At 39.8% G+C, this 25,861-nt stretch overlaps 2 protein-coding genes across 4 annotated transcripts in view; one reads left to right on the top strand and one right to left on the bottom strand.

Moving 5' to 3' along the window:
• Positions 1-19,392, top strand: LMLN (leishmanolysin like peptidase). 3 transcript variants are annotated; one of them, XM_064451163.1, is made up of 17 exons: positions 1-217; positions 539-636; positions 734-764; positions 1,493-1,575; positions 1,878-1,995; positions 2,815-2,993; positions 3,652-3,757; positions 4,003-4,097; positions 4,836-4,953; positions 6,225-6,332; positions 8,030-8,106; positions 8,721-8,831; positions 9,585-9,717; positions 10,323-10,482; positions 11,245-11,375; positions 12,097-12,307; positions 14,050-19,392. In XM_064451163.1, exons 1-17 carry the CDS (start codon positions 47-49, stop codon positions 14,121-14,123), a joined length of 2,004 nt encoding a protein of 667 aa, XP_064307233.1. In that variant the 5' UTR covers positions 1-46; the 3' UTR covers positions 14,124-19,392. The 3 variants fall into 3 exon arrangements, with proteins under 3 accessions (XP_064307233.1, XP_064307234.1, XP_064307232.1); XM_064451162.1 differs by having other exon boundaries at positions 2-217; positions 13,688-19,392; XM_064451164.1 differs by lacking the exon at positions 14,050-19,392 and having other exon boundaries at positions 11,304-11,375; positions 12,097-12,237.
• Positions 18,036-25,861, bottom strand: part of LOC104046397 (glycerol-3-phosphate dehydrogenase 1-like protein) — a 15,838-nt gene continuing 8,012 nt past the window's right edge. Inside the window, exons 4-8 of the mRNA XM_064451166.1 lie at positions 25,330-25,468; positions 23,450-23,562; positions 21,681-21,914; positions 21,426-21,532; positions 18,036-20,125 (exon numbers count right to left, since the gene is read on the bottom strand). Of these exons, the coding sequence (XP_064307236.1) occupies positions 20,029-20,125; positions 21,426-21,532; positions 21,681-21,914; positions 23,450-23,562; positions 25,330-25,468 (690 nt within the window). The 3' untranslated portion in view covers positions 18,036-20,028. The remainder of the gene's footprint in view (positions 20,126-21,425; positions 21,533-21,680; positions 21,915-23,449; positions 23,563-25,329; positions 25,469-25,861) is intronic.

Raw genomic sequence — 25,861 nt, forward strand, 5'->3', positions numbered from 1 at the left:
CCCACGAGCGCTGCCTCCATGGCGACGCGGCGGAGGGGTAGTCAAGATGGCTACCGAGCGGGGCGGCGGGCGTCTCTGCCCTTATCGGCCGCCGCTGGCTGCTTTTACCGCCGCGCTGCTGCGGCTGCTGCTGCTGCTGCTGGGCTGCGGCCGCGCCGCCGCCCCCTCCCCCTTCTCTTCCTTGTCATGTCACCACCGTGTGCCCAGCAGACAGGAGGTGGGGCCACCGCGGGGGCGCCTCAGACGGCGGCGGGTGCAGGGCGAGGGGTCCCTCGCTTCCCGCTCCTGCTGCGGGGGGAGAGTCGGTCTGTCCCCTGCCTTGGACTCGGGACGAGGCATGCGGGGTATGGCCCCGGCACCCCCGGGGTTCGGGCGGCGGCGGCGGCGGGTGGGCGCGGGGCGATGTGTGAGGAGAAGGGCGGGATTGGGCTTCGCTTAAAGACAGATGAAAGGAGGCTCCTGGAGGCGAGGGAGCACTCCTCGGTGTGGCTGTCCAGGTGAGCTGCCTAATCCTTGAGCTTGTTCCTTCCCCTGCCAGGTGGTCTATCAAGTTCCTCTGAAGGAAAATCATGTCTTGAAGAGAAGTGTGGATCAACAGCTAAGAATTAAGATTATATATGACAGAAGTGTTGAGGAGTGAGTATAATGTTCTGGTGACTTTTTTCTTTCTCCATATCTGAGAACATAAATCCTGTTAACTAAAGCTTGTTTGTTTTGTTTTTATTAAATACAGTTTGCTACCTGAGAAAAGACACCTTATAAAGGTATGTCATATTTGCTTCCCTCTTTTGTTTGCATGTATTTTATTATGTGGATGAAGTTAAGCCTTTGCCAATTTAATTAAACTTAATTTAAAAAGTACCATTAATTAAAGGCTTCAAATACCAGCAATTAATATACTTTAGCCAGGGAAGCCAAGGCCTTTTGTACAGATTACGCCTCAGCTCCAGATACTTCCTGTGTTCTGTTCAATGTTGTTTGATTGGGTGTTTGCTATATCCTGATGTCCAAAGATTTGGTGAGCAATATGTTTGTAATTTTAAAAGCCTTTTTGGCACCATTAAAAATATCTTAAAATATTTCTCTTGCCTTCTTACTTGCACAGTGTCTCAAAAGGAGTAAAAGAGAGTGCAGCAGTCAGACTTGAGGATTGCAGAGAGACGGGAGCTCCTGGGGAATTAATTTATCATAGACAGTTCCCAGTGGCCATTAAGTTTAGAGCTGAAATAAATTCAGCCTCTTTGAAGCTGTACATTCAAATTAATACTGGCTCCCGTCTCACTTTGTCATTCCAGTAACAAAATATGGGAATACTGAAACGAATAATTTCCTAAATATATTGGTAACAGTTTGACTTCTTAGGAAGTCTGGATTTCCACTGTTCTGCTACACCACAGCATCTAGCAAGTTTCATGTAACTTGATAGTTGATGCTTGTAAGGTGACTTATGTCTGCCCTGCTACTGGGTGACTTTTATTTTTGTTCTATTTAGAACAAACTTTTTCCACAAGCTATCTCTTATTTGGAGAAGACTTTTCAAGTGTGCAAATCCACGGGTACTATATTACTAAGCAGGTATGTAAAAGTTTGTTGAAAATCACTTGCTATATTTGATATTTACCATTGTGTTGTACAGCCTTTAAAATAAGAGTAGAATAAGAGCCTAAGAAATGCTCTCCTGAATCACTCTTTGAACCTGTGGGTACTCCCTTAACAACAGGAAGCATTATGTGTTCCAGAGCAGGGTAACTAATAGTTCTCACTGTGGAAGTTATGTTAAATACCTGTACTAAAGTGTTGTTGAGTGCTGTAAGACTATTCTACAGTTTGTTTTTAATTATAAAACAATGCTGACTGTCTTTCATGTTTGATTGAAGGCAGTGTGCAACAAACCAATATATAAGGAGGAAAGCTGACCCTCACAGATACTGCCGAGGAGCCTGCGCAAACCATACAAGATGTGGGCCAGTTGTAGTTCCTGAGAAACATCTCCAGGTAAGCCAAGTCATCGACCTGCTTCTTAACCTTTGGAATATTATTGTTTGTGGAAACTAATAAAAAAGTTAATATCGCTAATTGTGCATAAGTGACGTGTTTGTGGGAGATGTCACATTTGAGTGACAAAATAGAACCACTGTAGTTAGTGGGATTTTCTTTAGTTCATGCTGTTGAACCAAAGGTCAAGTAAACCGGACCGTTTACTGTTGTCTAAGCCTGTGTTATAATGAACTGTACTGAGAGAATGAGATTTAAAGCTCGTTAAATTGCTACTAGTCACTTCATTATTCACCTTGGTCAATGAGTTAGACTTTCACAGAATTAATAATAAATTTTCCACTGAACCAGGAGCACGGTGCAGGAAATGCTTCTCACTTGTTTTCTTGCATGAGTTTTTGATCCAACTACAGTATGTGATTACTAGATTTGTTTCTTTCTCTTAGCTTGAAGTTTCAACTACAGTATTAAAAATGTACCAGATTACAAGTGAAATGCAATTGCTACTTATGTATACTATTTCTGTGAGACACGTGTTTTAATTCATAGGAAAAAAAGGGTGCTAATTTTGGGATATCTAGCTTGGCAGGCCCTCTTCAAAAGCTGCCACCTTCCTGCTGTCTAATAAATTAAAAAAGCTAGTTGTTTGGAAGTCATTCCTTGGCTCTGGTTTTGTTTACTGTCTTCATAGGGAGCTTTCTCATCTTCCACTGTCTTACAATGGAATTTATTCTTGGCTTCAAGCTAACTGAATTTTGTCATGTAAAATTTTGGTCATAGCTTAAGTATTTTAATTATTCCATTTGAACATTGTCAAAGCAATGCAGGGTATGTAATGAGAGTCAGTGGCACTGCAGACCCACCGGCTTACCTGACCAAGAAGGTGTTCGAGATGCTGACTTTGTACTTTACGTTAGTGCTCTCACTACTGAAAGGTGTGGCCATGAAAATATCATTGCATATGCGGCCTACTGCCAGCTGGAAGCTGAAATGGACAGGCAAGTATTCCTGCTGGTACAAACTCCTTTTTTAATTAAACTTTGGAGGTTTTGTGGGTTTTTTAATTGTTTGAATGTGGAGTTTAATTGTTTGCCTGTGTTGCGTAGTATAGCAAGATAGAAGTTGTTATTCAAATAGACAAGCACTATATTTATGTAAAACCACAAACCAGTCAAGTAGTGCTTAACTTGCAAAGCTGGGGCATTTAATTCAAAGCTAATCCTCTGCTGTTATTGCCTAAATTTTCAGGATCCTGCTTCTGTTGAAGTGAATGTCATAGTTTCACAAATTTAGAGGAGGATGCAAATGGTCCCTACTTAAGTGCCTTTTGTTTCTAGTTCAGTTGGAGTCATTGTAACAGACACTTTGTACCTCTAGCATCTGACGTAAAATTCAGATTTCCTATAGTGTTGTCACTAACACCTCTGCAGAATACCAACTACAGAGATTGATCTCGTCCCACCCCTCCCCATTTCAACAGGAAACTAGTCACTGTGTTGTCAACAGACCATCTATTAATGATCAGGGAAGTTGTTGGGAAGGACTTATTTTTGCATTAGTCTCCTTTTTCTTTTAAATCTTCTGCCCCTTCGAGTGAATATGATTTGAATTTTCTAGTATTTTACTGAAAACAATTTAATTTTAAAACTCTTCCAGGCCAATAGCAGGATATGCTAACTTGTGTCCAAATATGATTTCAACGCAAGCTCAGGAATTCGTTGGCATGCTGTCTACAGTGAAACATGAGATTATCCATGCACTGGTAAGGGTTGATGTTATAAAACATGCTTCCCTGAAATTTGCACCTGCTTCCTCACATACGTCCAGCTTGTTGCTTGTTGCGAGAGAAGGATGTTTGGTGGAGGAAAGCTCTTGCTTTGTGTGTTAATCGCCTCGAAGTGCGGTGCTTCGAGTGTATCTGCTGCGGAGCGATAGCTCGCTTAGCATCTGACTTTGTATGTGAATGTCTTACCAAAGCTTTCCATGCCCTTGGTTTTTAACTTGAAGGGTTTCTCTGCTGGACTGTTTGCATTTTATCGTGATGATGATGGAAAGCCTTTGACAACAAGATACGCAGATGGACTCCCTCCTTTTAATGAAAGGTATTTTATTTTTTTGGAATTCTCAGTACTCCCTTTGAAGGATGTTTTCGCATTGCCTTTTTAGGCTGTATTCTTGCCTGTTGAAAATCCAACTGACTTCTATTATTAGAACACTTTGCCTTTATTATGTGCAAACATTGGGGTGGGGTGGGTTTTTTTTCAGTCTTTCTTTACATTGTCATTGTGTATATTATCCACATATATTACAAACTAAGGCAGGATATCATTTATCAGGAAGCTTGAAGTTAAGCATTAAAATTACCCATGCTTAAATTCCAATGCTTGCTGAACACCTTACGAAATTGAGACTTGTATTTTCTGTGGTCTGTCTAATGTCAGTGCAATTCATTTTTAAGGCATGTATCAGTTAAGTTTTATAGTTATGCAGAACTGACAATATGTGTAATCTGCATGATTTTTCTGACTTGTTATTGAATGGTTTGTGCTTTTTTTCTTCATTTAGTTGATATGGTAGAAATGTAATTCTGAGGATTTTTACTCTTTGGTAATTGTAAATCTTGAGTCCCCAGACATCTTTTTAATAATCTTGCTTTGGCTTACTACATCAGAGTTGTGTGTTTAATGAACACATCTCTTACAAAGGTAAAATGTTGCATAATAAATTTAAACTTCAGAAAGCATGAGATTATTCATTATTCCGTTTCTTACAGAGATAAATCTTTGCATGGTAGCATGTATTTGTGGGAAAGATTTGTAACTAAAACATTCTCCTTACAGTCTAGGTTTATATCAATGGAGCAATAAAGTTGTTCATAAAGCAGTGAGGTTATGGGACATACGTGGTGGCAAAATGCTGCGCCATGCTGTTTATCTTCTGATAACACCTCGTGTAGTTGTAAGTGTCGATTAACTCAAACTTTTACACTTTGTATGTCTAGGTTACCATCACATTCAAGTCAAATGTTTCTTCTTCTTTAAGAAGTAATAAAGTAACATTGAATATCCTTTTCCTGAAATTATGGCCCAAAGACCACGCAATTAAGACTGTATAATTAGTTGAGAACTTGTATCCAATGTAAAGTGGAAAATGATTGACAGAGAGTATGAAATAATTAAATTGACATAGTAAGAGACAACGAAGGGCCTGGCAAGTAAGTTATCAAAGGTTAAGCCAAACCGGTGTTGAATTAGATTCCTTAATCCAACTCTTTAGATGTTTTCCTATGATCTTAGACACCTGGTATTCCTGTTGCCTTAACAGATAGTGTTGTCACTGCGTTTCTTATTTATAAGTTCATCCTATTTTCTACTTTTCTCTTTAAAATAAGTGTTTCAGTATTTTTCTAATGTTATGGATTAAAAAATAATGCAGTTAACATTTTGTCATGTTTAAAAATAAATTCCTAGGTGTTATTGGAAACCGTTCTTGCTTCCCATGCCTCTGACTCTCCCCCCTGCCCGCAGCAGAACATATGCTTATGTGCAATGAATTGGTATTGGAAATAAGTTGGTGTTAATCATATTTGGCCACAAATAATCTCTTTGTTGGTCTTAAATCTAACACAGTATATAGAGCAAACTTGGTGTAATTACCCCTGTTTTGAAAGTTGGCCATGCTGGTCAAACTGTTCAGAGCATTAAAGGTGCTCATGGGTAGTGCCACACTGGCAGAGGCTCCTGCCTCTCTGCTCCTGACTGTGAGACCGTAGCATTGTCATGATGCCTCTTAAGATTTCCAAATATTTTGCAGAAAACACCTCCCTGTGCAAAACTAGTTGACATGTACAGCTTCCTAATAGAAAAGCATTTTTTTGTCTGAAAATGTTTTGACAGAGGGAGGATTGTAGTGTTCCTATGTTATTTGGCTTTTTTTAAATATGGTTTTGTGTGTGCATGCTGTTCTCGGCTAATACTGTTGCTGTTTTGTTCTTGTAAACTTCCATTGTTTATTTCCAGGAGATGAGTAGACAGATTTTGTTAGGCTTGGTGTTGGGGTACTTGCTGGTTTAGTGAGCCTCTGAGTAGAATTGTTTTACATTTTGGAGGAAAACAGGGTAGAAAAAGAAATGCTGAAATACTTTAAAAAGATATTTCTAGAAGATTAGGACTACATAGGGGTATCCGTCTCAATATTTTGAGAGTTGTGTTGAAATATTGTCTTTCTAGGAAGAAGCTCGAAAACATTTTAATTGTCCAATTCTAGAGGGAATGGAGCTTGAAAATCAAGGTGGCATGGGGACTGAGCTCAATCACTGGGAGAAGAGATTGTTAGAGGTTAGTGCTGGTATTGGGAATGGAGGGGGATGTGGGAATGTCTGATCCCCTGCCTTTATTTTTAAGCTTGTAGTGGAACCTACTGGAGCCTTGAAAAATGCAGGTGTATCAAACCTCATTGAAATATATCACAAACAGTCCTAACCTACAAATAATAAAATTTCCAATTTCTGGACAAACTTATCTTTTTACCTTCTTGCTAAGTCTCAGAGTGTGAGCTTGAGATAAGCTGATTACTAAAAAACCAAAGGTCTATTACTTTGTCTGCCGTTTACCCTTCTGAGAAGGTATGCTCCCTTTTTAGGGGAAAGGGGGTATTCCTTTGAGTCAATTCAACTTTGTCAGCCTCTGCCTCTTATACATCAAATATTTGATTGTTCTGTCTGTTCATTTTCTTGACTTCATCTTTATTCATGTGTTCAGGGGTTACCTTTTGCCATCTCAACTCCAGAACCTCATATGACCAAGGAAACACTTCCTTCCGTCCTGATATTTAAGCTTGTTTTTATTTATAACCTTGTGTTGTGTGATATTTTGGGCAGAGATACACTTTGTAGTTACTGTTGTATGCAGTGAGGTAAACAAGAAGGGAAATGCTTTAGGACAGGCCTTTTTGTGGCAGTAATCTTGAAAAATGTGTAGTTCTTGAGAGTAAAATTGTTAGCTTTTCCTGCTTTTCCGTAACCTTTGGTGTGGGACAATAGTTTAAAGCCAGCTGGAAAGACTGTAATTAGAATGAGGATAATTCTCCTTTTTGCTAATACTATTTACACCTTAGATAATTACTAGTTTCATTTACACCTTTCCAGAGAAAGTTTATATCTGGAAAGTAACCCATATAGTTTGGTTTTGGTCTTGATCCAACTCTCATTAAGTATTATAGTGGTAGCAAATTTGGCACTAATAAGTCTGGTGGTAGCTCCTCCTAACCACACTAGTAGAGAGGGAAGGCTGGAAAACTACGTGTTTTGAAGAAATAATAGAAATGAGATTAAGTTCAATCATAGAAGTCCCAGAGTTGTGTAATTAAGGGTGAGTGACTTGCTGTGAGCCTGAAGCTTTTCAGTTGGAAATGACTGAGCGGGAAAAAGATGTGGGTGTTACAATTGCAGTTAAGATGATCAGGAAGCTCCAGGGTGACTGGAGTTGCTCTCTGAGGATGGTGTGAACTTGCTTATTTTCAAATGTGGTGGAAAATCCTGCTGCCACTCTAATAAAGCTTCCTTTGCAGTGCTGTATTCCTTTAGTCATGTGCCCTGTGCACCTCCCTCCTGAAAAGCACTACTAGAAATTCTAGGAAAGTTAAAAATCAGTCTTACACAAGACGGTAAGAATGATCTTGGCTTTCAGCTTACCAAAAGGAGACAGAAGGGGGCAGGGTGTGATTGCTCCTCATAAATATGCTAGAAGAAAGAAGAGTTTTATTTTACCAAAGAGAACCTAGTACGCATTGGTCATGAATAAGGTCTAGCTGGAATTTGGGATGAGGTTTCTGACTTTTCTAGAATTCTGAAGCTTTGTAGGATGGAGTAGGGGAGGGAGTTGCACTTTTGATTCCTTTTATTAAAGGTTGGGATTTGATTGTCAATAGTAAGAAGGGAACTTCCAAGAAGACTAGAAATAAAATGCTTTTTCATAGGAAGCATTTTCTTACAATAATTTTCAGTGGCTTGCTAATAGTAACTGGTAACTTTCAGAATGAAGCAATGACTGGATCCCATACGCAGAATCGAGTCTTTTCCAGGATCACCTTAGCGTTAATGGAAGACACGGGGTAAGAATTAATAAGGGCGGGGGGGTGTTGGTTCATTTGTGTTTGGTTTTTTATTTTACTTGATTTGGAATTGATGTACTTGTGCTTCTCCATGTGCAACACAGTAGATAATCAGGCATAATTAGCATTACATTAGACAAGGAGTTATGCTTAGTATGTTGATTTTTCTTCATGCATTCCCAAACCCATCCATTCTTAATCTAGCCTTAAAAAAATGCATTGCAATGCGTTATGCTATTAGTCTGTTTACTTCTTCCCTAATATGTGTCTTCTATCAGTTGCATTCAGTACATATTACTTTTTCAGCTCCTCTTGCGGACAGAAAGCATAAATTGTCTAAAATTTCATCTTTCTATATGCATTCTTCCTTTGCAGATCACGATGCATTACTGTTGAACAAATAAGCAATAAAATTTTCTTTTGGTTCATTGTGACTTGAAAAATAATGAAATTGTAATTCATTTTTGTTAGAGGCAGAAAGGGATGCAGTTTCCCTTTTTCTTCATTTGAAGACCTTAAGGCATAATATGAAGTTCTTTGAACTGCTGCTGTTCTATTAATCAGAAAACCAATTTTTGAAGTAACTGTGTTCTCATTTCAAAATACCTTTACAGCTGGTATAAAGCAAATTACAGCATGGCAGAGAAATTAGATTGGGGACGCAATAAAGGCTGTGACTTCGTAATGAAGAGCTGTAAATTCTGGATTGACCAAAAGAGACAAAAGTAAGAATACAGTCTTTTTAACAAAAAAAAAACAGAGAGGAAACCCTGATGCTTGTTTACATCTGTCCTTCAAATTCAGCTTTGTAAGAAGTAGTGCAGGTAGCTACAGATCAACGAGGAATGCTGTCCTGAGTACCTGCAGAATGCCCCCAAGGAGGAGCACACCGAATGCATTAAGAACAGAAGCTTCCCACCCAGTAAATGCAGCGCCAAACATCTTAGGGTGTAGAACACATTTACACTATAAGAGGGCTGTGCTTTAAAGAGGAGGGGTGGTACTTAATCTAAAACTACTTCCTTTCTTATTTTGTCTCTCTTAATTGGAAATGCACCCTGTGTCATTTTGCATTACTGGATTGTACTTAATGCTCCAGGAAAAGATAGCCATCTTCAAAACAAAGCCTTCCTTGTTTGTTACAGTACTCGTAAATTTCTAGTACACAGCTGCATAGTGGGCCTGTTTTGCTTGTATGTTTTTTTCTTTAAAGTTTACAAAGCAATGTCATTAAAACTAAATAGGCGAGTGCATTGTAACTTTGTTTGCTGGCCTGATATTCTTTAAATTGGAAAAGTCATAACCAGAAGAATAACAATAATTAGCCTCCAGAGAAGAAGTTGGTGCTTCTTTGTGTGATTGACCCAGTGTCGGGGACAGTGGGAACACACAGTCTTGGCAGACTGCTTAGTTAAATTATGAAAAGCAGCTAAAGCGATGTAATGTGATTTTTATGCTTTTCTTTTTCTTTTTTTGAGGAGGCAGTTAATCAGTCCATACTGTGACACTTTGAGGAGTAATCCTTTGCAGTTAACCTGCAGACAGGACCAAAGAGCAGTAGCAGTGTGCAACTTGCAGAAGTTTCCAAAGCAGTTACCTCAGGAATATCAGGTATAATGGATCTTACTTTAACAAATAACTGTTTTCATTCTTGTGTTCTGTAGCCAGGTGATTATATTTGTTCAATTTTTTTTTTTCCTTCTGAAACAGAAGTAGACAAGAGTAAATATTGTGAAAAATGTCTGCTTAGTTTGTTATAAGGAGTCTGGAGGCTGAAAACAAGCCTTGCGATTTTAATAAAACAATAAGGATGTTGCTTAGCCATCTAACTGCATATCAGATGGAAACATTGCTGTGTAACAGAAGTCTCCCAGAATGTTTTGTCTGAGGTATTTTTTCACCCAGCCTGCTGCCTTGTGTTACTGCATGCTAAGAAATTTGCTCTGTTTCGTCCCAGATAATATTGTGATTGCAAAGGGGGGAGCCAGGGGAAGGGGTGGGAAGTGATACATGCAAATGTGAAAATCTCTGCATTATTTAAGTGTTCTTAAATACTTTTGGCTCATCTGGTTCATGGGTGTTGTAAGTTGCTGTTAATAGTGTTCCTGAGTAGTTATAGCTGATGTTCTTATAGAACCAATCACTACAGCTGTTTTGAAAAACAGTTCTACGCTTGTCTCTTCGCAAACTGGTTCACCACCTATTTTGTCTTGCAGTATTTTGACAATCTTACTGGAGTACCAGCAGAAGACTTGCCTTATTATGGTGGCTCAGTAGAAATTGCTGACTATTGTCCTTTTAGTCAAGAATTCAGCTGGCATTTAAGTGGTGAATTTCAACGCAGTTCAGACTGTAGAATAACTGAAAACCAACCAGGTCAGTTTCCAGGACTTCAGTATGGTATTTAAGAGACTACACTTGTTAATCTGTTATATATGCAAACTAATTGGATGTAAAATTAGTTTTACACTCTAGCTGTGTAAAAGCTGTGCTGGGGTGAGAACCACAGCACAACTACCTTGTACACCTTGTAGGGAGCAAACACTCACATCTAATACAAGAATTGCATAAGAGCTGAACAGAAATTAACCCCAAATGATCTAAATATGTGACAAAGGGTAGGAGTGGGTCGGTTGGTTCTGTTTTTTGAGTCTATGAAAAATAATACCGCTTTCCACCTTTGCGGGTTTTTTGTTCAAGGCAAGGAGCTTTGCAAATTACAGAACACGAGCTTGTCTCTTGCGGTAGTGCATGAACATTCAAAATTGCAGATCTTCAGAATGCTGTAGGATATCGCCTGTCTGTGCAGTTGCCTCAAAAACAAACAAAAATACCCTCTGCCCTCAAGCCCGCAATCACAGCTGGCACTTCCTGGGGGCAAACCCACAGAGTTCTGATGAGAAGTGCTTGCTCCTTCCTCTCTTTCTTATTTTTTTTTTTTTTAAAAAAATCTTGGTTTTCTTTCCACTTCGTATTCAAGGCATTATAATTCCCAAATAGATAATGATTAACAGTCAAGGATCCCAAAATTAACCTTGAATTGTGTGCGGAGATATTGACTACTTACAGTATATTAAGTTGATGTGGACTTTCTGTTCCGCCAGTAAGCTGCAAGTCAGTATATTGTTTCTACCTTAGATCCTACCAAAAACTATGGTGCAGAGAAATATGGACCAAACTCTGTCTGTCTTATTCAGAAATCTGCTTTTGTCATGGAACAGTGCAGGAGGAAACTCAGTTACCCTGACTGGGGTAGTGGATGTTATCAAGTAAGTATGTGTTGGGGTTTTAGCCTCATTTTTTTTAAAATAACATTAAAGGGAAAAGTCAGGCGTAAAATGTAGGCTATGACTGTTAGAGCTTTGCACCTGGACATTACTTGATCTTCTCTGCCTTAAATCACTAGATTATATGACATGCTTTGAAAATAAATACTTCCCAACCGTAAGCCTGTAGTTTAGATCACGCGTCAAGTTAAGTGTGTGACCACTGGGATGGCTTGTGTGTGTTACTTCCAGCCTTGCTAGGGACTTCATCTGGCTTACCCCGTGACGCTTTCTCCACAGCTAAGTAGGAATACTTCGTAATCTTCTGTTGTGGAAGCTTAATGTTAATTAGTCACTCTGGTTTTTCAAAGGTGGAAAGCATTGTGCACATGTCACTTATTTTTCATTATTCTCCTTTTCTTCAGGACTGTCTCACTAAAGGTGTCACTTTCAACAACAGCACGACTGACTCTTCTTTTTTTAAAAAGTAGTCATTAGCAGAAGCTGATTTTTACTTGTTCTCAGTTGATGATCTGCATATTGCACGGAAAGAGTACAGTCAGTGCTTTAAAGCATTCTTGAACCAAATATTTGCTCTGTATGCATTAAAATAATAGTTAATCTGTGCGCTAATACCAGGTGTTTACTGAAAGAGCCTCCAAACCCCAAAACACTTTTCTGATAAATCGTAATACAGACTTGACTTTCTTTCTTTTATTTTAAGGTTTCTTGTTCTCCCCAAGGGCTGCATGTTTGGGTCAAGGACACTGCGTACTTGTGCAGCCGCTCGGGTCAGGTCTTAACTGTGAGCATTCAGATGAATGGCTGGATACACATTGGGAATCTGATCTGCCCAGCCTGTTCAGACTTCTGTGACTCCTGTCCCCCAGAGCGGGATCCTCCAGCTTCTAACGTAACAAGAGGTGCACCAGTTGGTAGGTTGCTTTATTTGCTGAAGTGGAACTTAAATATCTAAAAACTCTGAAGGTTTGTGTCAGCTCTGACTGTCGGGGAACAGGAAAGGAGAGCTGTAGCCTGGCTATTCTAAGATCCTAGGCGTAGGAGTTAGAGGAGGGCAAAGCTGCCCTGCTTTTTGTGTCTGTGCAGTCATGCAGGACGGTAACTAACATAGGAGAAACATGTCTGAAATGTAACTACTTCATGTCATGTCTTCTCCTGGTAATCGTCCAAGAAATCTAGCTTTAGGCTGGCAACTTATCGGAAAACCTGATCTGTGTTTTGAAGGCCATATCATTATTATAACCTTCAAAATTACCACCTTGGTAAAAAGTGAGTTCTCACTTGTATAACTTCCCATTGACAATGTTAATGCTGTAATCCAGAACGTGAAGGATAGGTGTCAGTTTGTTATTTGAGGGCGGGGAAAAAAGCTTAATTCAGTGACTACCAGTTAATGTTTTGTCAAGAGCATATGGCTTTCTAAAAAGCCAGTCGATAGAACAGTCTTAACAGTCTTTAACCAATTCAGTGGTTGTATGTGCTGTCTCTACTGCAGCTATCAAGGAAAAAATAAACCTGTTTGTTTTACTTGCACACTCAATTCTTTTTTCAAAGCGGTGCACTTGGATTTGTGTGTACCATTTCAAATACTTTTATTCCATCTCAGAGATGGCACCGTTTCTGTGGTTGATTGAATGCATCCTATAGGTTAGATTTTAGAATGAGAAGGCTGTAACCTAGGAGATTCACATCTTCTAGCATCTATTTGAATTCATGCTTGCTGTTTCTCGTGTGTGTGTGTGTGTGTGTGTGTGTAAAAAGGTTTTTATCTGCACGTTTACATTTGTGTCCATGGTTTTCTTAAGCCTTGTGGCTGTGCAATTGCCTACCATACAGACGAACCCCCTGATGCATGTGTTTGGTTTTCTCCCTCCCTTTCTTCCCTCTCCCTCCTTCAGCTTGGTGTGTTGTCGCTTGGGTTTTTATATTACTTACAGCCATACAGATCACAAGTATTCGTAAAACAGTCTTTCGAGGGTCTGTGGTTTTGAAAGGCTGCTTCTCCCTCGTCATGCCATAGGGAGCTTCCTTTTCTTGCAGTACTGATAAATTTTTCTCATTTGCTCTCCTAACTGCTATCAGTGAAGGAATGCAGAAATGTAGTTAATTGTAAGGGGAATAATCACATTGGTTGGTTGGTTTGAATTCCTAGCTGTGAAAGCTAGAGTAAATCAGTGCAGATTACTGCAGATATGTTTTTCGTCTTTTGTGCTTATTAGTGTTCTCTTTGTTATTTTAGATTCTCTTTAAATATAAAATTTATAAGCTTTCTGGTGTTTTGTTTTTTATTTTAGACTTATGTTCCTGCTCGTCTAGCCTGGCTGTAACCCTTTGGCTATTGATGGCTAACGTAATTCCCCTACTAACAGGATTATTTCTCTGCGCTTAGTTAACCATGGGGCAAGAAGATGTTCTGAGATGATAAGCCTTCATGTTGCACTCCTTATTGTGGAGCACAGAGGTTTTTGTCTCTGCAGGTAGCCATCTTCTGCTGAACCTCGTCTCTCCTGGCAAGTATCGGTGCAGACAGTAGACAGGGTGGTACTGACAAAAGCAGCCAGAGTTTGAGAGGAGGAAAACTTACCTTGTCATCTCAATAAGTGCCAGTATTTTCCTGAACTGCAACCTTTGATTTTTTTTTTTCTTCTTGACGCAGTAACAAGATATGCTATACCAACCACTAGACTACCTGGCAACTCGTCAAGATTTGAAATGAGAACTCGTCTGTAATAGAACTGAGGGTTGTTGGTTCTTTTTTTTTTTTTTCTTATGGCCTCTGTGTGACTGGTAGCAAAGCATCCTCAAACTGGAAATATACCTCAGTGGTTTAGTCAAAAGCCATGTAAAAATCAGTTGTCATCACTGCTAATAACCCAGGCCTAAACAGGTGTGGGAATTTTCATGTTTGTTTTGTCAATTCTTACAATTTATGGGGGGGAAGAAATAATTAATGGGATAGACCAGTGGGTGGCAGCTGTCTCCACAGCTGGATTCTGCAGCTTTGAGGCTTCTCAGAATTCATACTAGCTTGCAGTAAAGCAGCTAATTCTTGGGCTTCACTTAAACCTTCCCACATGCACAAAGTGGAATTTCAGATTGGTAGCTAAGACAACTGTCTAGAAACCCCGTTCTCATTTAGCACGTGCCAGTTCTACTGTGAAACTTAAGACATCAAATGTTTGAATATTCTCAGTGTAATTTTCTAGGCAAATGCATTTCAGTACTGACAGCCAGTCTGTAAAATTGGGATAGGTTTTCTGATTATTTATGATTTTGCTGGTTTGTTTCATAAATAATGGCATTATTTTTTAAATACTATGAACATAAATGCAGCTGTTCTCACTTTTTATTGAAGGGCAAACCAGTAGTGATGGCAGCTATGATCTTACAGGACCATATTGACTTCTATAGACCAAAAACTATATGGAATGTGTAAAGAGAAGTCTAATCTGTCTTCCTCCCCCCACCCCCCCACTTTCTCTTGGACATATAAATACTATGGATTATTTGAGTATTTGTAATAAGTTGAGAATCAGACGTTTAGAACCACATGAGAGCACACCTTGGTACTAAATCAATCACTTGAAGGACAAAATACGTAAGAGGAAGGAAGTGAGCAAAATCTGCCTGGCTAAGGACAGCTGCTGTGTGGGACGCTTGTAAGGATGCTTTTATTCATTTCTGACTCTATAATGTGGTACGAATAATCCCATTCAGAGTAAAAGAAACCCTTATGTGGTCCAATCCGTTGGCTGTCCTGTTTGGATAGTTTTCATTCTTGGAAAATTGTTAAACTTGAGGGAGCAGACGTGCCCAGTGCACTAAAAAATGCACAAAGATGATGTTACTCTGCTTCTTGAATGTGCTGTGATGTTAGAATTGTCAGTGAGTAGACCCCTTTCTAAAATGAAAGGTAGGGGATTGGAAGGGGTATGGAGTAAAACTTATTTAGCTACAACTAAACTTGTTTATAATAGGACTTCCATTGTTACTGTAAGAAAATCTTTGTGCCTACTGAACTTGTTGCAGTTTTTTATTTAAAGAAATAAGACACTGCTGAGGTGAGCAAGCTGCAACCTAAAACTGTCTGAAGGCACCACAGTTGAGAGAGTACCTTGCACTGGGCTATTCCCCCCTTCTTAACTGCAGGTTAAGTTTGCTTTGAATTATACAAGGCCTAGGCTAGCCTTAAATAGGTGTTTCTGAGAAGCAATACAAATTAGGAATCAAATGCTTTAAGTGTGTGCAAGTTTGAATTAAGAAACACTCAGATTACTAAATGAACACCGATTATTTTAATATATGCACAATCAACAGTCGGTGTAAATTGATTCCTTGAAAACAGAAAGGTTTGAGAATATATCTTAGGTCCCAGAGGTTGATATTGTATTTTTTGTCTGTTGTGCAATAATACAGTTTAAATGGTATCACTCAACAACAATGCTTTTGATACTTGAAAAGAAATGATTGGTTATTTTTTCTTACTGTGAAATATTTGCACTGTCTGAACTTTCTGGTTAACTTTATAACTGTTAAACTTTTTTACTGGTGTTAATTTATTGTGTTTGGTATTTGATATGCTAGTCTCCTGTCTGTGTAAGTGTGAAATTTGTCATATTTAATTGAATATTTTTATCTTCTACACAGTTGTTTATCTCGAGGGCTTTTCTCCTTTTATCCTCTCTTCCTGATAATTAACTGGAAGATGGCTTAAAAAGTCGATGCTTGCCTACTTCTGAATTGTATGCATTAATTAAAGAATGAGGCCGCAGTGCGTTGTACATAGAGGAAAATACATCTGTCTCCTGTCAGAGCTCTTGTGGTCAGATTCAACGGTACCTGCTGGGTAGCTGCATCAGTGAATCCAGTGAAGTAAAACTGTCACTGCCTTAATAATCTGAGATTTCAGTCATAATTTCTCTGATGTGCAGCCCGTCAACTGGATGCCAGCTGCAGAACCAGACATGATTTTGGGGTGCCGGGAGTGGGAAGGTACTTCAGCTGTAGCCATGTTGGAACTGCCAAGGCCAAGAAACGTGGCAAGTTCAATTTAAAGTGAGAAGGAATTGGTGACTGTCAGAAGGAATATTTGAGTAAAGCTGACTACCTCAGTTCTGTTTGAGTTAAGCTTCTAGCCTGATGTGAACTTCCACATCTTCAGATGAATTAAGTAAAAACCTGTCTTGGGTGTTTAAGAGCAAAATAAAGGCAGTAGGAAGCATAAGCCATTTTTCAGTGTAGAACACAGCTGGTTTAAGCTACAATTTCAATCAGTTACATAGCCTTAAGTGCAGCTTCCCCTGTAAAAGTGGGTATTGGTTTTAAATAAATACAGAGTTTGCAGGCAGCTACTTTAGGTGTCCTGACTATATTGTGGCAAGTCCATCCTACTGCATCTTTTACGTGTGAAAATGTTGAAATACAGCCCAAAACAAGGCTCTGTGTTTTCGCCAGAGTAGAGAGGGCAGCAGGAGCCCTGGAAATAGTGCTGAGAAATGTATTAGCTTGTCTGTAGCAGAAACATTATTTTTGGTACATAATGTCCACAGTTTTATTTTTTTAAAAACATTCCATGTTTGCTTGTGGAATTGTGGAAGTAAATTAGTCTTGCGGTCTTTTTTTTTTTTTTTTTTTCCTTACCCCTGTAGTTCAAATCTGTAGCATTTCAACTAGAAGTCAAGGCAAGTCATTCCTCAGGAACGTGTTTTTCTAGTGTTTCAGACAATTACAAGGAGGAAGGGTGGCTTTTGGCTGGAGGTAGGCAGCACGTAAAATTACATTAAAAAGCAGGCAATTCATTCCTCTTGAAATGAGTTGAGGTCTTGGGAGAGTGTCAGGGCCTTGGATGTAGGTTAATTACCAAAAGAGAATTTCGACCCTTGCTAATTGACTGTCAGTCGAGTGCAGCTCACTTCCTGCAGAGCACTAGTAAATGGGAAGACTGATGTCACTTAAGGCCGGAGATATCCGCAGTCCCTTCCAAGGGCCAGTTGTTTTTAGATCTTCCTGTCCTGCAAATCTTTCTGCTCCAATATATTTCAGTAGAGAGGGAGGCATATGTCCTTTCCTCCCTGTGTTTCTTCCGAGTGACTTCCAGCCAGCTGAGCAGGTCAAGGTCTTTCCCCTGCAAGACTTACTAGCCAGCTTTTGCTTGGCTGAACGCGTGGGTGCCTGCTTGCATCTAACGTTCTTCGGGATTTGGGTCTATTTGTATATTAAATAATGTGATCTTACACTAACAGACTTCCAAAGTGCAAATGTTGCCTTTTTAATGTGAAGCTTACCTTGGAGATTAAACAACTGTTTTGAGAGAACTGGCTGACCTTGAACATGTCTCCTATTTTGGTACAGAATGTAAATATAGAATGAACTATTTTACATAGATTTTGACTGGATTGAGATACAAGGGCTAATTTTTGTTATTTTTGGAGTAAAAATTTCCTTATTGTGTTTTAAAAAAAGTATGTCATACAAAAGAAAAAATTGTTCATCAATAAACTGTCTGTAGAAAATTGATTCTTCTTATCCTTTTCTTTGAGAGCGGACATTTAACCGCAAGAATAAGCACAATAAAGGACCAACCATCATTACAGCAGTCATTTATTTTGTGAGAGTTTTGAAAAAATGAAACTACATCAAGTCTGCATGTTGATCACTTTAATAAACTGTTGCTTGATACACTTTGAATGTAAAATATTCTGTATTATTATCAGCTCATACATCAGAGGTTTGGCCTGCCGGTGAAGTAAGGAGGTTCCTGAATTCTGTATCCCATCCTCATGTATTTAATACTTAAAAATTTTGCAATATTTAAGTCTCATTTTCCACCTGAACTGGAAGATCATAATTTCCTGTTTTGTGTAAAGGATTTGGCCACATGGTTCCCATTTCAGCTGGAGGAATGCTGGCGTTGCCCTGCGGAGCCCTGGGCTGGGACCAGACTCCGAGCTGGAGGAGCTGAATTTACCTTCACTGCGGTTCAGCAGGGAGCAGGGATGCTGCAGCTGCTGTTTCTGGTACCCGAGCCAGCTTTGCTAGCGGTGAGACTGAGATCTTTACATATAATTACAATACATCTTTATGTATGTAACTCTGGTAAATGTGAAAGATGTAACAACATTTCTCTAAAATGCAGAGTGGAGATGATTTCATAATCCAGCTTTTTTGTTTTCTCCCCCCAAGCAAAATTCAGCAAATACAGAGAGGTTAAAAAAAACCCACTTGCCTTCCTCTCTGCTATTTTGGAAAATGTAATAAAGCAAAGCAACAGTAGGTTATTCTTCCTTTTTGTTTGCCTTGTCTCTAACCAGGAGTCTTTCAAAAGGGTATTAAAGCTTATAAAATGTGCCACTGTTCTCTTTATAGATGGCTTTAACCCTGAAAAACATCAGGTGTGTGAAGTTACCCAAACACAGCTATAAGGTTTAAAAACTTCTGTTTCTAAAATTAACATTATTGGTAGCAAAATAAAAAAAGCTGGTCTATGGACCAGTTTGTGTTTAAAATTCAGAAGTAGATAGAGATCTGTCTTCCGGAGTGTGAGATATGTTTCTTAAGCTACAGCAGTATCAGGGCATTAATCTGTAGCCTGGAAAGGTGGGGAGGAGCTGCACTGGTGTCGGTCCTGGGGAGTTAAAATGCAGCAGGGTTTCAAATGCAATTTTACAGGATTTCTGTGCGTCTGTAGCGGTCATTTTCATGTATAAAAAGTCAAGTATCACAGAGGGTTTTTCACTGTTGTTACGTCCTAAAAATAACGGCATTGCACAAGCTGCAAGCTGTCGTGCGTACATTCTCCTTGTGAGCTTCCAGTTCTCCCCTCTCTGCTAGTACCGATTAACGACTACAACTTGCTGAGAAATCATGACGATAACATAAATGTATTTGGTTATTCCCAATTTTTTTTTCTGTATTTCAATGGAATACAACAAGTTTAACGAAGGTCAGACTACTACTGAGGATTCCAAAGTGTCCTGAATTTGAAACGAACACCACTGCTCCCCAAAATCCCCTTCTTTCTCCTTTCCCGGCCCCTTAAACCTGCTGAACATTCATGTGTGTCTGAGCACAGTGTCAGTACCTATTTCTCCAAAGAGGCTTACACTGGGAAATGAAATGAGGGAGGGACTAAACATCACAAAATACAAAATGTTATTTGTGTTTGAGGGGAGTTATGGAAACCCAACATTTGCCCATGTGATTGCGTCTTATTGCTGTCAGACCTTTTTTTTTTAACTATAATTAGTCTGGATGAGTTATTCAATTTTTCTGCATCTTGTGCTGTTCTGTAAATAATACTAGTATGCAAAATGTTGAGGTCCATGTGAGTTAGATTGAGGCCTTGTTATGGAACTTACAAGGGGAACCGTTTTCAATCAGTAAGAAAGTAATTCTAGGGAGATGCCCACATTACTAACTCAAATCAAATACCGTTACATTTTACATTCATTTCCTTGGGTGTAATGTTGAAATTGAAGGCAGGTTTTTTTATCCCCAGAATGAGGATACTGAAATACATTCTTTCTTGCTTTTACAGCAAGCGTTGTCACACAACTTGTTTCTCTGCTTTATTTGCTGTGGAGTGGACAGAAGTCCTGGGAAGATGAGAACGTGACCAGGTGAGTACAGCGGATCTCTAAATGTGCTCTGGGTGGTTCTGCAGGCACGTGATGAAATCCTGGATTGACTGACCCTCGTAGCAGATCTTGTAGACAGTTGTAAATAATGGAAACCTAAAAGAAGTGCGTAGCAATGAAAAGTTTTTAAAGTTTATATAAACATTTCCATTCTGTTTAGAATGGAAAAAATATGGGGTTTTAATTGTTATTACATTAAAAGGAAAGTGGAAAATTTTTCTTTCTCTACAATATAATTTTAACTTGGATGTGGCTTTACTGGAAGCTATATAGGGCAATTAAGAGGAGCTAGGGGCAATTTTTGAGGGTGACAGCAGAGAAGAGCTGTTTTGGAGACAAAACTCTTATCCAGTATTTTTTATTTACAAAAAACATTGAATTGCATATCCTCTGTTTCCTCCTGTGTGCAAAATGCATATATTATTTGCATTCATTGCTGATCTCTCAAAGACGAAAAAGAATGACAATGTCTAATGATTTTCTTTCCCTGGTGTAAAGGGTTCTTTTTCTTCTGCAAGCTGTCTTAGCCATTATGTGGTAAAAAATGAGTCCACTGCATGACTTGGAGCTGAGTGTGTTACTAAATACAATTATAGGGTACTTAATTAGATCAAATTTTGATTCTGTGATTCACATCCTGTCAAAATGAGCTTTTCTTTTCTCAATTTTTGAAAGATAATGCCACTCAAATCTGCTATATCTGCTATAATTTTAGTAAGATTTTTTAAAAAGTATTCATTTAGTGGTGTTGACCGCTCAGTACTCCTGATGTACAAGAGGGAATGGGATGGAGGGAAGTTTAGCTTTCCTATTGTGTAAGCTGAGACAAAGGTTTCACATTATAACTAATCATAATTCATCCCAAACGATTAGAAGTACTTTTTATCTCAGCATTATTTGTGGTGCTAAAGCATTGATATAGGTGCATATTACCTATTCAATGTGTATAAATTTTTTTGCTTAGGAGTGCGCTCCTGAATTTTGTACTGAGATAACCTCGTTAGGGTTTGCACCGAGAGCAGTATTGCTGCAAGCTGTGACAGTGATATACTGAGAACAAGAAACCCTTTGACCCACAGCTCGTGTTTGCGAGCTCACTCTGTGTATGGCCTTCACTCTTGTTTAGGGGGACAGGGATGTCTGGATAGCTCCTTTGGATTATTGTTTTTCTTGTATGTCTGTGGCTTGTTTCTTCTAATGCTGTGTAGCCTTCATCCTATTCTACTGACCATGGCAATGAGGAGTCAGGTGCAGTGAGCTCTAACGGTGGCCCAGGATGCAGAAAGCAGTTGTTGCAGAAATTAACAAGATAATTAAACACAACTACCTTAAGGACATTATGAATCACTCACAATTTTTTTGTTGATCAGTTGATTTTTTAAATCAGAACACTTACTTATCGAGCATATTTTTCTGTTTCAGAATCTTGAAGACTTCGGCTGAGGTCTGAGGACCTTGCAGCTTTTGTCCGTTCAGCATCTCATTTTCCAGTTCCTCAATGGACTAGAAAAGAGGAGACTGATTACTTGAATCAGGGGATACTGCTGCGATACCAGCAGTTAGCAAGAAGGTAAACAGCAAATGATGCTTTTGTAAAACAGAGAAGGATTTCTTTATGTGTTAGTGTAAAATATTTCAAAACCCTCCTTACTTTTCCTGTGCGAGCAAAGGCTTCTGCTACTCTTCTGTTGCGTCCCCCATAGCAGGTAGTGATCAGATCAGCGACCCCGCAGCTTTCCAGAAAAGTGGCTATTGATACTGGTCCCCTGCAGAACATCTTGGCAAAGGCCACCATTTCCATAAGGCCCAAGCGTATAACTGCTGCCTTTGTATTATCACCGAAATCCAGTCCATCGCAGAAGCCGGCTCCCACGGCTACGATGTTCTAAAAGAGGTTTAATGTGAAATATAGAGGAGGAAAAGAGACAGTCAGGCAAGAGGTGTGGTTCATCAGCATGCACTGAGCTTTAAGAAAACCCTACAAATCTGTCTTCACCCCATCCACCAGAAGATGGTTCCATTTCCAGTGGCCATGAGCTTATGTTATGAAGAAGGTAGACAGCCAAATATTGTTGAACAAGAGTAGCTGTGTTTCTAGAAGATTATTATAAAATATTCTGTTATTCCCACAGGCAAAAATCAAAGCAGCTTGTTTAATGTAATAATATTTCAATCATGTAGTGTGCATGCAATTTATGTTTTGTTTTTCTGCTAGTTCCAAGTGGGAATCACTGACCTTACTGTTTTAACTATTTAAAATATCCCACATGGAGTCATGCCTTTCCAGGTTTTCTGTGTGGGTCTCCAATTTAAACAGACATGGGTTCTAGGTACTGATGCTGCAGTAGGTCAAATTTTGGTTTTTCCCTGCAAAAACGGTCAGTAGAATTGCCCTTTTCTACAGCCTAAACAAATCTCTCAGGCTCCTAAACATCTTTACAACTCCTCACCATCGTCCTGCACACTTCCCTTCTCACCTCCCAATTCCCAGCCCCTAAATAAGTGTAGGTCACTGTATTTGAGTAACATGTCACTAGTACTGCTGTTGAAGTGTTTGCTCCAGGCACACATGTGCCCCAGTGCAGATTTTTTATTTTGTTAATAAAGGCAATGCCAAAGCAATGATTGCAAGAAGAGCAAAGATCTCCCACAAAGCAGAAACAACCTCTCTCCCCTCTGTGCCTGCCCCCAGTTCCAGTCTGTGGCTGAAAGCAAAATCTAGGGTTCTGTGTGTAAAGAAACTTTTCTTTTTGTATGTAAGGTTAAACAGGACCAATTCTTTCCTAGTCAGTAATGCCACCTCCCCCAAGGAAAGGTGAGATATTGAAGTACAAATGGTTGAATGTATAAAAAACTACAAAGGATCGCAGGCTGGAGTCGCTTTCAGCACATTTAAAAGCAATCTCTGAATCTCACTCAAGTGCCATCTCATTGGAAACTCGGTAATTTTGGTATTGCTCTGATCTGGTCTGGGATCTCACCGTGGGCATCACCGAACACCACAGATGCGCTGCCAACACAGAGCATCGCTTCTGATGCAAACTTTGTAGCAGGTTACTACTTGAACTGTGGAAGAAAGTTATTAGTGGGAGCTACTATACGTACTAAAAGTCTCTGTTCCATGTGCTTACAATATGCAGACAAGACAATACAGTGGACAGAATTCTGCCCTCGGAAGCAGAGGTGCCTCCGTTTAAATACAGATAAAAATACAATTATTTTGAAATGCTTTGTTAGCAGTTATATTTTTAAGTAAATTTTCCCTTTTTAACAGATTGGAAAATTGGCACACGGACATCTTGTCTGTGTTCGCTCACTCATACGGTGTCAGGACTCAAATTAGACCCTGTGGCTTACAGAGGGCTTGGGTGAGGGTAGAATGTGGCCCTAATAAAAACATTTTGGTTTGAAATCACTCACTTTTAAGGCTCCACAAAGCTCCACTGTATCAGAGTCGAGCACCACGGTAATCCTGAAATTGGGAGTCTGCATTAGTTCTTTAAAGATCTCCCCTTGTCTTTCGTTTTTGCACCCTGTGGGAAGGAAGGATGAAAGTTAGGGAACTTTTGCAATGTCTCAGAGTACATGCAGTTAACTGAAACCTGAAATAAGGTCCCAGCGACCACTGTAGGTTTTGTGGTCCCAATAACTGGGGGTTGCTAAACAAGAGATTTGCGTGACAGCAGTTCCTGCTGCTGGAAGCCAGTGTTAAAATGTATGCAAGTCCCAGGTCACGGACCAAGCATCGCTTAATAACACTTTAAAGAGCTGAAAAGTAGATAGCACCTAATGCAGCTTTCTGCCTGAGAACGCTTGTATAATCACAAACCTTGCAAAAGATTATATTTACAACTCGCTTTGGGCAGCACAACAGTATAATTGCTGCTTTGAAAATGTAAACCAGTATAATTGCTAAGTGTTATTATGAGTTCAAATGATTAATGCCCAATTAATTCCCAATTACAGGAAGACCCACAGATGATGAAGTTGCGCGTTGGCATTGCTCAAACATTTTTGTTACCAATTCTGCAGAGGGGATGTATCGTGTCATTAGTGCGCTTACCCTAGGTATTGAGAGGAAGGGTAGGCAGCTGGGAAAAGGCTTTTGAATGGAGTTTCGCTTCATTTCTGTACAAGGCAACTTGGTTTCCTTCAGGGAGAGCTCAGTGGTGAGGAGCTGTAGCATTTTCTAGCTGTTGCACTTGGAGGGGTTCTGGGCACTCAGTATTTTTGAGTATTAAAAAGCCTGGGCAAGAGCGCTCTGGTAGCTATGCGGTTTGTGCCCCAGCTCACGAGAAACTTTGGGTTTGCTTCTTGTCCTTTGCAACACTTGATACTGGGGGATACCCACTCCCTTTGAGGTGGTTGTTTCTGGGCTATCGGGCTTTCCACAAGGACAAAAGTGAGGGACAAAGCTCTTTGCACAGTCGTCATCACAGTGTGGCTTCAAACTGGGCCAACAGAAGTTAAATTCCCCCCAAGAAAATTAATATCGTTCAACTCTCCTAAACATGTCTAGTCCTTTTCATGCCTAGTCACTCTGCCAGCAACAAATGCCCAGCTGGTACGGTTTTCACTATTACTGTAACCTTTGCAAGGCAAAGGAACAGAAATACAACAATTTTTCTTTTTTTGTCTTCCCTAGCTATGGAAGGATGTAACTTTAATTTCTGCTGATTTTAAAAATCAATGGGTGTTAAAAACTAGCGGATGAACTTTGCAAGTCAAGTCAGACCCAGTTCTAGGAGGATCTGAGGCTACAGCTTGGCAAGCAGTCTGAATGGGAGGGAGGAACAGAATGTTTCTGGTTTGTGGGGGTTTTTTTGTTGTGTTTCTTTGTCGTGGTGGTGGTGTTTTTTTTTTAAACAAAGAAATTTGAAGATGGAGAAATACACCTCAGGGAGCATGAGCACATACAAGCTTCTGATTGCAATTCTCTGTCTAGACTGTACAGTGTGTCAGCTGCTGATGTACTCAGTGCTGAGCTGTACAGACACAAAAGGTGGCTCTTGCCAACTCCTACAGAAACAGGATTAAGCTGTAATTTTTTAATGGATTAAATTAGCTCTGAGCACTGAAACCCGCTGTCAGTTTGGATCTGATCCTGCCAGCACCGAACTCCCTGGAAATCACGCTGCCTCCCTGAACAAGCTCAGGGGGCCCTGCACCCACCGCACCACTCGGGAGCCACGTGGGACCCATTGTGTCCCACTGCTACCTCCAGAGGTTATCCTGTTGCCCAGCCACAGGTGACATTAAACCACAGCTAGCGGCTCTGATCTGCTCTTTGCAATAGTTACCAATGGTGGTTTCACAGAACTGCTCATCAGCCACTTCTTTGGCTATGTTGGCCCCCATAAGCACACTGATTTCTATTTTCAGTTTCTCTCGAATGAGGTCAGATATGAGCTTCAGGCCGTCAGGACCCTCATCGATCCCCTGAATAGAAGACAATAGTCAAAGCCAAGTTATTGGAATAGGAAAATGACAGCAGTAGAGCACTGGTAAAGCAGAAGGTGTCCTATTGCCTGCAGCTCTCCAGTTTTAATTGGAAGGATTTGGGTCTTAAATTCACTAGCATTAGCCATTAATACAAATGCTCTGGGTTTGTACTTTGATAACTGCGAATTCAAGGCAAGTTCAGGGAGAAGGTAGCGACAGTCAAGGTAACCCTGCAAGAGGCCTCAGATCCAGTGCTGCTGTCCTGAGGCTTTCTTTGATGCTATATTTTTCCGTTGTGTTAAACTTCTGTAGTACCGAACCAGACTTTTAAATTAAGCCTACAAGCAGTGGCTTTTTTGCAAGAGCTAAGCATTAAGCATTAAATTGAGT

The sequence above is a fragment of the Phalacrocorax carbo genome, chromosome 5 (assembly GCF_963921805.1).
Source record: "Phalacrocorax carbo chromosome 5, bPhaCar2.1, whole genome shotgun sequence".
Classification (NCBI taxonomy): domain Eukaryota; kingdom Metazoa; phylum Chordata; class Aves; order Suliformes; family Phalacrocoracidae; genus Phalacrocorax; species Phalacrocorax carbo.